At 43.5% G+C, this 13,410-nt stretch overlaps 1 protein-coding gene across 4 annotated transcripts in view; it reads left to right on the top strand.

Annotated features, from left to right (window-relative positions):
• The window catches only part of LOC131762015 (transducin-like enhancer protein 1), an 88,433-nt gene that overhangs the window by 16,906 nt on the left and 58,117 nt on the right, over positions 1–13,410 (top strand). For all 4 annotated transcript variants that reach the window (XM_067039604.1, XM_059073413.2, XM_067039603.1 and 1 more), the window contains exon 5: positions 12,706–12,768. In XM_067039604.1, coding sequence (XP_066895705.1) covers positions 12,706–12,768 — 63 coding nt within the window. The remainder of the gene's footprint in view (positions 1–12,705; positions 12,769–13,410) is intronic.

Raw genomic sequence — 13,410 nt, 5'->3', positions numbered from 1 at the left:
AGGATATTAACATTTATTCCATGGCTTAAATGATAATTGGGCTCTGGTTTCCCAGGAATATTTTGTATTTAAGGATTGAAATGCCTTAATAAGGATTAAGCAGCATTAATTGGACACTTGGAAAAAAGACTTATTTTGCAGCAGCGCAGTTTTTGGAACTGCTTGCTTCCCCTTTGTGTGTGTGTTAGCAGACGTAATAGAAATCGTGTGGATGTCTTTTGGTGGGGGAGTGGAGGTGTAAGCATGCATATATTTGCATGTACAAATAAGGAGATTTCTGGCACATACCCCAGCTCTGCAGATGATTCTCCGTATTCGTTAAAATTTCTGCTTTGCAGTACTGCTTGTAGACTGGAAAATTACTTTCCAAACTTGAGCTGATGACCTAAAACCTGAGTAAGTGTCAGCCTGGGGCTTAGAAGGTTATTTCCCCTTATTAATGTATTGTTTAACTGGTTCCTGGCTTGTGCTGCGGATTTGAAAACAGCCGAGTAGCCCAGAAGGAGGGAGGCTTTTTATCCACATGTCTATTAGACAGATGGAGATGGAAATTGGTCTGAGGTCAAGCCATTTGCAGCGTTCTCACAGCCTTCGATTTTCCTCTCATCCTCACCGCAGATCATCTCAAATGATTCAGTAATGACCAAAAGTGCAACATTGACCTTTATTCCCTGGTGGATTACTGTGTTTCACAGTCCAAATGGCAGGAAGTCTATTCTGTTCTTCCAGAAGGAGGTCGACATTATTGAGCCAGCCCAGCCCTGTGGGAACCACACGAGTGCAGACCAGTGTAACACAATACGTGGGTTAAATTTGGTTTCTTGTGCTCTGGGAAACAAGAATTGACATGTCCTGAACCCACATAATTAATGGGAGAATATCTAGGATGCTTTCTAAAAACACATACAAGCACAGAAATTGATTTGTCCACTTGTAAAATAACTGGTGAGTGATAGGAGTGATAACTTCTGGTGGCCCCTGGTTTAGAAATTGTACTCACTTCCATGACCCAATGTTCTTTTTTAAAATTTATTTATTTATAAATTCTTTTATTTTGGGCTGCGTTGGGTCTTCGTTGCTGCACGCGGGCTTTCTCTAGTTGCGGCGAGTAGGGGTTACTCTTCGTTGCAGTGTGTGGGCTTCTCATTGTGGTGGCTTCTCTTGTTGCGGAGCACAGGCTCTAGGCACACGGGCTTCAGTAGTTGTGGCTCGCGGGCTCTAAAGCGCAGGCTCAGTAGTTGTGGTGCACGGGCCCTGTTGCTCCGTGGCATGTGGGATCTTCCTGGACCAGGGCTTGAACCTGTATCCCCTGCATTGGCAGGCAGGCTCTTAAAACCACTGTGCCACCAGGAAAACCCGAAACAGTGTTCTTTTATCCCTTCTTGTTTAATGCTTCCCCAGTAAATCTTAGACAACATGTTATAACACTGTATCATTTTTAAATTACAAGTTGAGGGACTTCCCTTGTGGTGCAGTGGTTAAGAATCCGCCTGCCAATGCAGAGGACACGGGTTTAGTCTCTGGTCCGGGAAGATCCCACATGCCGTGGAGCAACTAAGCCCATGTGTCACAACTGCTGAGCCCACGTGCCACAACTACTGAAGCCCATGCACCTAGAGCCCATGCTCCACAACAAGAGAAGCCACCGCAATGAGAAGCCTGAGCACCACAACAGAGTAGCCCCCGCTCGCCGCAACTAGAGAAAAACCTGCATGCAGCAACGAAGACTCAATGCAGCCAAAAATAAATAAATAAAATACAAAAATTTTTTTTAAAAATTACAAGTTGATATGATTGGGCATAAGGGGTGTTTTCTTTATATACTTTTAATTATATATACTTGTGGTCAATCCAAGTAACCCTGAGTAAATGATCCTCATAGAGCACACTTTGTTTCCCTGAATGTAGCTTGATTGTTATCTTGGAGAAATGATGATTATTTTTCTCTTGCTTAGATTTCTCTGTGGATTGTATTGTGTTGGTTATTTTTTATTTTTTTTAAAGAATTAATTTGTGGGGACTTCCCTGGTGATCCAGGGGTTAAGACTCCATGCTTCCAATGCAGGGATGCAGGTTGGATCCCTGGTCAGGGAACTAAGATCCAGCACGCCATATGGGGTGGCCAAAGGAAAAAAAAAAGAATTAATTTGTATTTAAAATATTTCTCCACCTGCATAGCTGAGTTAATATTCTGTGACTTTTGAATGCATTAATGAAGTCTGTTGTCTAGTATCCTTGTACTTACCATCTTGTAAATACTTAAAACTTTCCAAAAGGGTATGCTTTGAAAATTTTCTCCAGCCTCCCAGATTTCATTTCAGTTATGATCCTAAGGTGTTTTTGAGAAAATAACGTTTTTCTCCACTGTTGACTTCGCTGCGCACAAGTTCTGTTTCTGCCTCAGTGACCCCCAGCCTTTGATGCCCCTCTGGCACTTGCTGGGTTCAGCAGAGCACTGTTCCTGAGGCAGAGGCCGACTCCCAGTTTGCAGTAGAGCCCCCTCCCTTCAAATTCCTCTTCTGGCCACTCTGGGGGGTAAATTGCATTCTGGAGCTTCGCAGGTTTCTTGGCACATGATGTTGATGGAGAAGAGAATCCCAGGTTTCCACTTGGAATGCCAGGAACCTTGTCTTCCTTCCCAAAGGACCACCTGTCCAGCAGCTCAGCCTGTGAGGAAGAAGGCCCAAGGATGGGGCTTCCCAACTGAGACTGAGTTTGGGACTCAGATGGCCTTAGCAATGCATGCACACACACACGTCTGTCTAACTTGGGGCCATTCTGCTGCCATGCCACGTGGCTTTGATGGCATAGGCCTCTTGATGGAGTAGCTGCTTTCCCTAAGAAGTTGCTCTGGAAGAAGAGTGGCAGCCGTCCTTCATGTGTGTGGGTCATTCAGCTGTAGCATGTTTTTAAAATTAGGGAACCACGGTCCCATGGTCACCTAAGGCAGGAAATTCCTTTCCCACTATCTAGATTGGCTAAAGATTCCAACCTGTTAGGGAAACATTCATACCAAACTGCTTATTCAGTGATCTCCAAACAAGATGTGGGGAAGGGGATGATGAGAAATGCTAAAGCTAATGATAAATAGTGCTTTATAGTTGTGTGCACTGGGTGTTTGCCTTGACGTGATGGAAGTCAGGGACGTAGTGACACAGACCCTTGGAAGTCAGTACCAACCAAAGACCAGTTACACAGGCCTAAAAGGTTGCTATGATGAAAAGGAAAGGGTTTAAGTGTTATTGCAAGGAAAATAACATTCCAAGTTCTGAATAAAGACCATTCTCATAAACCTGGTTTTCAGAGGCAACTTGGTTTTTGCATATTCCCGTACAGTCTTTGTCTTTACATAGGCATATTTTATTTTCGTAATTGTAATTTTAGCCTTCATGCCATGATGATGTAGCTGGCTCTTCCTCCCACTGATCTTCCTGCTACTGTATGATATTATCTAATTTCTCATGAGCTCCCTGATGACTGAGACCTGTGAAGAAGGTGAAAGGTGTAGGCTTGCTCTCTTTCCATTCCCAGAACAATAGGTGATGACTTCATGGTAGTGTTCCGTGATTCACCCCGTGGAGTTTGTCTTGAAACCCTTCTTGTGGTGCAACAGAGTGCATTTTCCTTTGACACCACCAAACGCTGTCTTTTTCCATCATGGGACAAGTCATTACAATTTCCTGTGAACAGCACTTTCTGAACTCCATAACAAGGGTTTCTGAGTAATGGAAATGTGCTGTTCAGGCACTGAAACAGCTGCAATGCTTTTGTCAAGGATGCATCTTTACCAGAATGACAAAGTAAAGCCCAAATGCACTGCTTGGCAACAGTTGGGTCAAAACATTTAAGTCATTAATTAGAAGGAACTGAAGGGGAAGAATTTACACAAATACACAATGTTGCAGACTCAACTTCATCGTGGAAAATGCAACTGAATTCTTAAAAAAAAAAAAAAAAAAAAAGGGCAGCCCTCAAGTGGAGCCTGCCAAGCTTGTCATTTGCAAATAAATCAGAAGACCGTCATTGCAGGAAGGAGGACCAGTGAATAGAGTTGCTTTGTCATTCTTTGATGGGCCCCACACTCAAGCCTGCTATTAAAAATGAATGCATTCAAGAGGCTCTGCATTAAGAACATAAACAATTAAGGGCACTTGAGTTGCTCTGCTGAGAGCTGCTGCGAAGATCCGAGAGCTTTCTCTGGAGATGCGAGCCCTTGCAATCTGCCTCTCGAGGAGCCCGGAGTATGGGAGCAATTAGTGTTGCTATCTCGCCTCGGCAGCCTTCAGCAGGTTATTCTTTCCCTTTATTTTAACCCCTTCTCGTTTGGAGAGAAGCTGCGAGTGTGAAAGGTGAGCAGTGGAAGGAGAGAGTCTGTGCGCCTTTGGAAAGGGCTGGGGTTTAGAATGCTTGCAGGAGCTGCCAAATGAGGGGAGAGACGGAACATAAAAGTTAGGATCTGTCCATAATTGGCGACTTGTGTTCTGATTAATTGAGCCACTTATGGGGTTCTGTCATCTGGTACTCTTTGTTTTGCTTTAATCATCAGGTTGAAGAAGGGGCAAGATTACATTGCCACAGGTGGACTCATTTGAATGACTATTGTTTGAGGTTTCCCACAGTAGTCAGATGGGTTCCTCCAGCCCTGGTTTGTGTTCTTGCCTTGGTTTTGTTTTGTAAAAATGTGTGGAGAAAGGCAATCATCTTTCACTGTGTCAAGGCTTTGGAGAAAGGCAGGCCTGACCTCCCCTCCTGTTTCTGACCTAGGTGAGTTATTTTAACCTTCCGGTCCAGTCTCCAAGGGCACCTACGCTGACTGACGCTTAGACCCTGGATGTAACTGGAGCTGGTGTGTACTAAGCAGTAGATGCTGCCGCTGTCATGGTTATTCAGTGGCACGGTTCTCAAAGTGTGGTCCCTAGTCCAACAAGCTGCACAGCACCTGGGGCCTTGTTAGAAATGCAGATGCTGGGACCCCAGACCTCCTGGCTGAGAAACTCTGGACGCGGGCCCAGCTGTCTATGTTTTACCAAGCCTTTCAGGCGATCCTCATGCATTCTTATGTTTGAAAACCGCTGATAACCTCATAAGCATTATATCGTCAGCTTAGAGACCCCAAGTCCTTTTCATTTGGATTTCTCCCAAATTGTGGTTAGTCATTTATCGACGTCATTATATTTTAAACAGAGCTACTCTGATGCATTAGAACTTCAGATAAAATTCCCTTTTCATGAGTGTGCTGGTGAAGCATGGTGCTAGGATGGGAGATGGTCTGGTGAGTAGCCAGTGTTCTGAAGGAGGTCTCTAGGCCAAGAAGCCTTTCCCCCTCCTGTAAAGGGGTGGGGGGAGTATTGGAAGTTTATTTGCAGAGTTTTGCATATATCATTTTGGGTATGCAGTTTCAGTCAATTCAAGAAAATCTTGAATTTTCTTTAGGCACATCAGATATCATCTTCAGGAAATAGAGATGTACTTGTGGATTTGTTTTTGTGGATTTTGCTTTACTGGTGGGCCAGATTGTCTGATGTTAGGGCTGAGGCACTAATTCTCTTTGCCTGCGAAGGGGAGGACAAAAGTGCAGTTGGGCTGCTACTTGTTTATTTAAGGTTTGCAATTTATAACTGTGGCTCCTTGTGAAATGCCTACTTTGCCTTGCACTGTACTTCTGCCAAAGACAGCAGGAGTACAGTGACCCTGTCAGTGACAGACTGGGGCCACTTGTTGTAGTATCGTTGTTGGCTGAGCGATGACATGGCCTTGGCCTTCTACTGCTGTGGTCCTGTTAGGGCTGTATTGCTTTGCAAACAAGGCTGAGTACATCAGCTTTGTTTCTGGTCTAGAGTATGTTCCAATTTCCCACTTCTGCTTCCTGGAGAAAGGACTAGGCAGCGAACGTGGCTTTTAATCTTTATGATCCTGGGCAAATCATTTCCTTTAGGCATTGGCTTCTCCATATGTGACATGAAGATTGTTAGAGGGCTGGACGCCCAAAGTGTTTCAGGGTTTGCCAGCATCCTTGTGACTCAGTGCCAGGGTCAATCACAGGAGTGGTGGGCCTGCTCACCCTTTGCTCCCTTCCCTGTTTAATAATACATCCGAATGATAACTCAAGGACGGCATCTACAAGGTCACTGGAGGGGGGGAAATGGCACTGATAACCCTGCTACAGTAGGATAATCACTGGTTTTATTTGGGGCGTCAAATTACAGCGCTTGGCCGCATGCATATGTTGTAAAACAAACAAAAAAGTCACGCTAACACCACAGCTTTGTTCTTCCCCTCCTGCTTCATCTAGTAAATGTGTTGGCCATTTAAGCATCATTATCATAAACATGACTTTAAAATGGTTACTTGCGTTGCCTTTGGGTTGATTTCGTGTTTTTAACCCTTTCTCCTAGTACTAGACAACTGATTTATCAGAAGGGCAAATGTTAAGTTTTTAAAAACTGCAGATGGTTGTGATGTGTTGAACTACTGTTACATTTTTACTTGACTTTTCCGCTTTTGCTTTGAAACTCGTGCTGCAGTGAGCAGCTTCATGCATGGAATGCTTTTCATTTGAACTATTTCCTTATGATAAATTCTTAGCTGTGGGAAGCCTTACCAAAAGGTTTGAATAATTTCATGCACTTGAAACACATTGCCCAGTTGCTTTCCAAGACGACTGTACCGATTTACTCTGTCATCAGTAGTGTGATTGCTCCAGTTTCCCAGAAGACTCATCATCGTTGGATTTCATTAATTTTTTAAAATAAACTAACTTAACGGGTGCAGAATGACCCACTTTACTTACAACAACATTTGCATTTTATTTGGTTGCTGGTGAGGTTGAACATTTTTCTGTATTGAAGGCTGTCATTTCACAGACTCTGAACCTTCTCATCAGAAGGGATTTAGAGATTATCTATTTCTTTTTGTGTGCTTTGTTTTCATGTTCTTGCCTGTTTATCTGTTGCCAGGCACTTCTTACTAGCTCTCCACTGTGTTTTTCTCTTGGCCTCCTGCTTGGTTTGAGGAAACAGAAAGATCAGTTTGCCAGCCCTCAGCATAAGCGGCATTTTTTATGATCCATCAATTTGCAATTTAATGGTGGTGGAGTTTCCCCTCCGTAAGCTGACTTCGGGCGAGGTGCCATTGGGTTGCTTTGAGACCCATGGGCAATTACTCTTAAGCAGTCCTCGCCCTGCTTTCAGCCTACAACAACCTTCATTATATATTACTCTTACGTGTAGTGGAGAAGTGGGCAGCCGTTGGGGAGCAGGCTGGCTCTTCAGTCTGGAAATTAGATGAGGTGGGAGGAGTGGAAGGCCAAGTTTTGGGGAATCATGAAGTCTAAAAACTTAAGTTCAGATGCTCAGAAGAACATGTCTTCAGTTTAAGAGCTCTGCAACATGTACCAGGGTTTGGTTCATTGCTGGCCTTTGAGGTATTTGGCCTATTTAACTCAGTTAAAATATACATGTACCTGAATCTTGTACCTACTAAGATATAATTTCTTACTATAAACAGAGCTTTATTGTGACACTGGTTAGGAATGGTTTTTGTGGTTACATCTTGGTCATTGAGTTTAGGGTGTATGGGGAATCCATTTTGGTTCAGCGAGGCATTCCTTTGAAAGTCCCATATGTGGAATGTGTACCCTCTGGTCAGTTTTGGTGGGGAGGGTTCAGCGAGGAGCTGTATCAAAGTGTTCAGTCAGAGTCTTCTCCTGGTTCCCTGTTATGTTGAGAAGACTTGATGCTGGAAGCTGTTAGGAAGCTGTCCAGAAGCTTCACATAAGATGTGGTTTTTTTTGCTTGTTTGTTTTGTTTTTTTTTGCGGTACGTGGGCCTCTCACCATTGTGGCCTCTCCTGTTAAGGAGCACAGGCTCCAGACGTGCAGGCTCAGCGGCCATGGCTCACGGGCCCAGCCACTCCATGGCATGTGGGATCTTCCTGGACCGGGGCACGAACCCGTGTCCCCTGCATCGGCAGGCAGACTCTCAACCACTGCGCCACCAGGGAAGCCCAAGATGTGGTTTTAAACATAAAGTCTTAGCTTGCCAAATGATGGTAAATGCTTTGGAGGATCTTGAAGGGCCTAGAGTTTCTCTATTGGTGTTATGGGAGAAAGGCAGTTTCTACATGGATTTGAGGTAGGCCTTGAAAGATTGGGATAAGAGCCAAGCACTTTGTAATAGTGCAGCTGTAGTTTACATATTAGCTTACTTGATTCTGCTGAAACACCGAAGTAGGTTGGTGATAAGAGACCTGGGGCTCAGTGGTTGAAGTGACTTAACTCAGGACACCTAATACTAGTGTGCTGAAATGCAAACCCAAGTTTTTGGATTATGAGGGCCAACCGTATTACCATAAGCAAGTCAGTGAGAAGGGAGTTGGTCTTGACAGAATAAAAGCTGGTTCTGGACAGATAATTTGGATTCCCGCTTCCTGCTGCCTCAGTGGGTGGTGGCTGTCCCTGAAGTAAGGCCTGATGTTGGGGCCTTAACCAAGCTAGTTAAGTTTCTGGGCACAAAGTTTCCACACAAATCTGGTTTAGGGCTAGCTCTTGAATGCTGACTTAGTTTTGTTGCCTTACATGGTGTCAGAAGTACAGGCACAGGGTAAGTTTACTTATAAACGTTATGACTGTTAGCAGGTACCAAATACGTCTTCAGCTTTGGGCAGGAAAATGATTTCCAGGTGGGAAATACAGTTAGCCTGCATTTTTTTTTCTCCCCTACTGGAGTTGTCTAGTCTTTGGAAGAAGTAGAAAGAAGGCAGTCTGAAAAGGTTACAGAACTTAACACCTGCTTAAGCAGGGTCAACTATCCAGTTTAACCTGCTTGTAAACTCTGTGGTCAGGAATAGAAGCATGGGTGGAAAACACTACTACTCGTTAATTTGTGCTAAATTAAAGTTCTTACCAGAATACCTTTGTGTTGAAGCAAGAGATGATACTAAAGAATCACTGTCAGTTTTCATGCTGCCATCCAGACTATTTTAAGGGCTGGGGTGGTGGTGATGTCTTAGGCCTCCCAGAGCACCGTCAGGGAAATAAGTTGCATCCTCACGCTGCCAGGAGTACTCTATAGCTGGCTCGGAGAATTTTAAGGTAAATCAGAGGTGAGATTTGAATCCAGGCCTCCTTGATCAAAGTTAAACTCACTTGTCAGAGGATAGTTTTAAGGTTAGGGTTCATAGACCTGGCAGAGGGAGGAGACAGCTGGGATAAGATCCTTCTCTTTTGTTCTTATTTCCGTTTCTTCTCCAGACCATTTATTTAGAATTCCCAGGACAAATGGTATGGCTTTTGATGCTTCTTCATCAGTCTGAGCTTTGATCTTTAACCCTGGTCCTCCTGTTTCAGTCTTAGCTACTCTAACTCAATTTATATGGTCTGTGCTTTAATCTGTACTTCTTTTATTTTGTTCTTAATATAATATTAAATGTTTAATGTTAAAGGTTTACAAGTTGATTTCATTCAGACCAGGTCTTAACTGTTCCCTGACAGTCAAGTTCACTTCTACCTTGAAGCCACTCTGTGTAACAACGTATATAATTATTTATTTTATTATTTTTTTGTTTTTGTTTTTTGCGGTACGTGGGCCTCCCACTGTTGTGGCCTCTCCCTTTGCAGAGCACAGGCTCCGGACGCACAGGCTCAGTGGCCATGGCTCACAGGCCCAGCTGCTCCACGGCATGTGGGATCTTCCCGGACCAGGGCACGAACCTGTGTCCCCTGCATCGGCAGGCGGACTCTCAACCACTGCGCCACTAGGGAAGCCCCATATAATTATTAATTAAAGAGGAGATCATCTTTGCTTCTTAAACTAAAGTAAATTCCGTGTAGGTCAAGTAATTAAGTGCAGAAAGTACAGCCATAGCAGCACTAAAAGAAAATTAAGAATGGCTTCTGTAATTTAGGGGTGTTCTAATCCTGACCCAAAGCCCAGGAACATAGGAAGACTATTTTTTAGTTTGACCACGTAAAAACAAAGTTTCGCACAGCAAAAAATCCATCATAAGCAAGGTTGAAAGACAGGTAACAAGGTGGAAAAACTGGAAAAGTCAGTCTTTGTCATATGGAAAGAACTATGTAAAAAGACAAGGATGAATAAATACCAAAAGAAAAAAAGAGAAAGGAAAAATAAAGTGGACTAGTCAATATATGAAAAGATGTTTAACTTCAGGAAGAATCCAAGTAATGCAAATAAAAATGAGGTCATTTTAAAATCTATTAGATGGATAAAGATTTTTAAAAGGTCAACAAAACCCAGTATTGACACTGGGTAGGGGAGCAAGCACCCTCATAGACTGGTGATGATGTAAATTGGTAAGCTTCTCTGCTGGGCAGTTTATCAGCATGCATTAGTGTTTAAATATGCATACACTTTGACCTAGCAATTTCACTTCTAGAGATTCCTTTTAGAGATCCAGGGAGAGAGTTATTCGACATACAGTGTGTAATTTTGGAAAATTAGGTGAAACATAAATATCCCCTGATATTGGGAATGTTGAGACACCCATCTGCTTGTATAGTGGGATATATTGATGATGTCCTTATTCATATCTGTTTTTTATTGAGTGGGAGGGTGTCCATGACACATTTGAGTGGAAATAACAAATTACAGAAAAGTTGTATACGTATTGGGACCCCTTGGTATCGAAGTGTCTCTCTCCACTCTGGGCTTGTGCACTCACAGATAATGAGAGCCTGGGGTGCTGCTTCCCAGGATCACCAGAATGTTACTGTGGTAATCTCTGGATGGTGGACTTAGGGTTATTTTAACTTTCTTGTATATTTCTATATAGTATACATCTGTGTGTATGTGCTCAAAGTGAGCAGGTATCATTTTTTATATTGGAAAACATGAAGGGAATTTTGGAGATGGGAAAAGTACAGAATGCTGTTGGAATGTATGGCAGGTGGGAAGTGGAGAGCAAGGATCTCAGAGTCCACAGAGGGCACCCCTACTCCTTTACATCTACCCAGATACATAGTGTAGAACCCTGTTGCAAAGGCAAGGGTAGCCCGCCCATGCTTTCATGACCTTGAGTTAGCTTGAGTGAGTGGCTGTGATCAAATGAACTGGGTAGGGCTGACCCAGTTCTGTGTTTGCACCTAGTACAGCTGCACCCTTTTTGCATGTACGTATCTGTTTGTCCCGCTTGTTCAAGCAAGGTCATGGGTTTGTTCTCTATACCAGTGATTTCCCCTTCCAGTACATTTCTTCCAAGGCACTGTCTGTAACCCTGTCTCATTGGTGGTCAGGGAGAATTGAGTTGGGTTGGCCTAAATCCAATCCCATAAAACCAAAGGCTTGTTGCTCAGTTAACTGGAATCATCTCAGAGGACAAAAGGCAGCTCTTTTTTATGTACTTGATTATACAGTTCCTGAGGTTTCTACTTTGTCTCACTTATTCCATTCTCTTTCTCAAGGGCATGGGCTTTGCGCTTCATAATTTTCTTCTCCTCGTAATGCTTTTCATTGCCTAATTCAGTAATAGAGGCAGCATTAGTAAGCATTGACAGAAAATGATGAAATAAATAAGGCCAATGTGGGACTCTTTGGATGACTTTTTTTTTGTCTCTTAAAGCAGAACTGTTTCTTCAGAGTTAGAGGAAAGCAGGGCTCCTTTGCATTACTGGAGGGTGTTGGAGGTGGGGTGGGCATGTGGGTCCTACCCTAGCCTGGGAGCAGGGCACACTTCATTCCCTCCTTTGCCGGTTTGTCCCTCTTGTAGAGGGACTGCTGTGCATTTGGAGCTGAGCAGGGACTTTTCTTACTTTTTTTTTTTTTTTTTTTGCGGTACGCGGGCCTCCCACCGCCGTGGCCTCTCCCGCCGCGGAGCACAGGCCCCGGACGCCCAGGCCCAGCGGCCACAGCTCACGGGCCCAGCCGCCCCGCGGCACGCGGGACCCCCCCAGACCGGGGCACGAACCCGCGCGCCCTGCATCGGCAGGCGGACTCCCAACCACCGCACCACCAGGGAAGCCCTCTTACTTTTTCTAGAACAGCCCGTGCCGCAGACACTCAGGACACATTTTCTTAAACTCAGTGGAACCGTGGGCCGTGTCAGTGAGGTCCTGGCATTTGATGCTGAATTGTGGTAAAACTTTACAGATAACCAGAACACCTTGACTTGACTGTCACTCTGGACTTGAGTTCTGTTTCAGCAGTGTTTTCTAGGCTTGTTTGAAAATTTTAGACTTGGTGAAGGCTTACTAACATTAACGTCCTGTTTCAGTTGTGCAGGAATTGAGGCAAGTGGGAAGGAGGTCTTCCACTCTCTCACTCTAGACCTTATCTTGAGAGCTAGACTGCTTTGGCAGTGCTCCTACTCCCCAGTGATCTGACTCCAGTTTGAATGAACTTGCTATATAAATGTGCCCTGATACGCCATAATTGAATAAGTGTACGGAGAGCTTTGAAATCCCACCTGGTTAAATGATTACGTAGCCTTAAACCATGTAGATTTCCCAACTCAGTTAAACTACCCGTTATCTCTTAAGTGACCAATGAAGCGTGTGATTATGTCTTACTTTGCAAGTGGGATTAATATCTGCTGTTTATCTCAAGATAAATATTGCTCACATAGCCTGGGAAAGCAATTTTATGGCCTCCAGAGTGAGGCAGTGGAGGACTCAGATGTTGGGTATGAAGTTTTATCTTTCTGAACTGATTATGAAATATACTAAACATTTATATTGCTTTGTCTTTATAGACTGAAATCGCCAAGAGATTGAATACGATTTGTGCACAAGTCATCCCATTTCTGTCTCAGGAAGTAAGTAAAACTGTTCAGCTGTTAAAGTGCAATTATGTTGCTTCTCTGTTTGCAAATTAGCTAGTTTTAAGATGTTAATTTTATCACGAGGAACAAGTGTGAAGAACATCTGTTACAGCTGAAGTGTGTAAACCCCCTGCTGTTCCATCTAACAGATCTGAGGGGACACTGTAGAAGTGGTGACAATAGCTCAACCTTAAATTAATTTTTTTTTGTGGAAAACTGCAAAACGGCTATCAAGCATAAAGCTTTTCTTTCCTCACAGGAGTAGTGTAAATAAGCTTGATAGCTACTGATGACTCATGTGTCCTTTCTCTAGAGAGCTTTTCTTTTACTGCATTTTAAAAATGGTTCCATCAGTGTTGACTTGACCACAGAAGCAGGTATTTCATTTGTCCTTGTACATCAGGGCAGGTTGACTTAATGCTGTCCATGGAGGGAGTGGATGCCAATACTATTAAGGATAAGACCATTCTTGTTACCTGTTCATGTTACTTTAGCTTATGGAGTTATATACATATATAAGCCATTTTATTAAGTTACAAAGTAATAGAAGTTTACCCTTAATATTTGAGAGGGAAAAGCTGTTTGTGTGAGTAATGTATGACTCAAAACCAGTAATGTTTTAGTTTTGCCTTAACT

Source organism: Kogia breviceps, chromosome 8, assembly GCF_026419965.1.
Source record: "Kogia breviceps isolate mKogBre1 chromosome 8, mKogBre1 haplotype 1, whole genome shotgun sequence".
Lineage (NCBI taxonomy): Eukaryota > Metazoa > Chordata > Mammalia > Artiodactyla > Physeteridae > Kogia > Kogia breviceps.
This window is presented reverse-complemented; position numbering and strand designations above follow the sequence as displayed.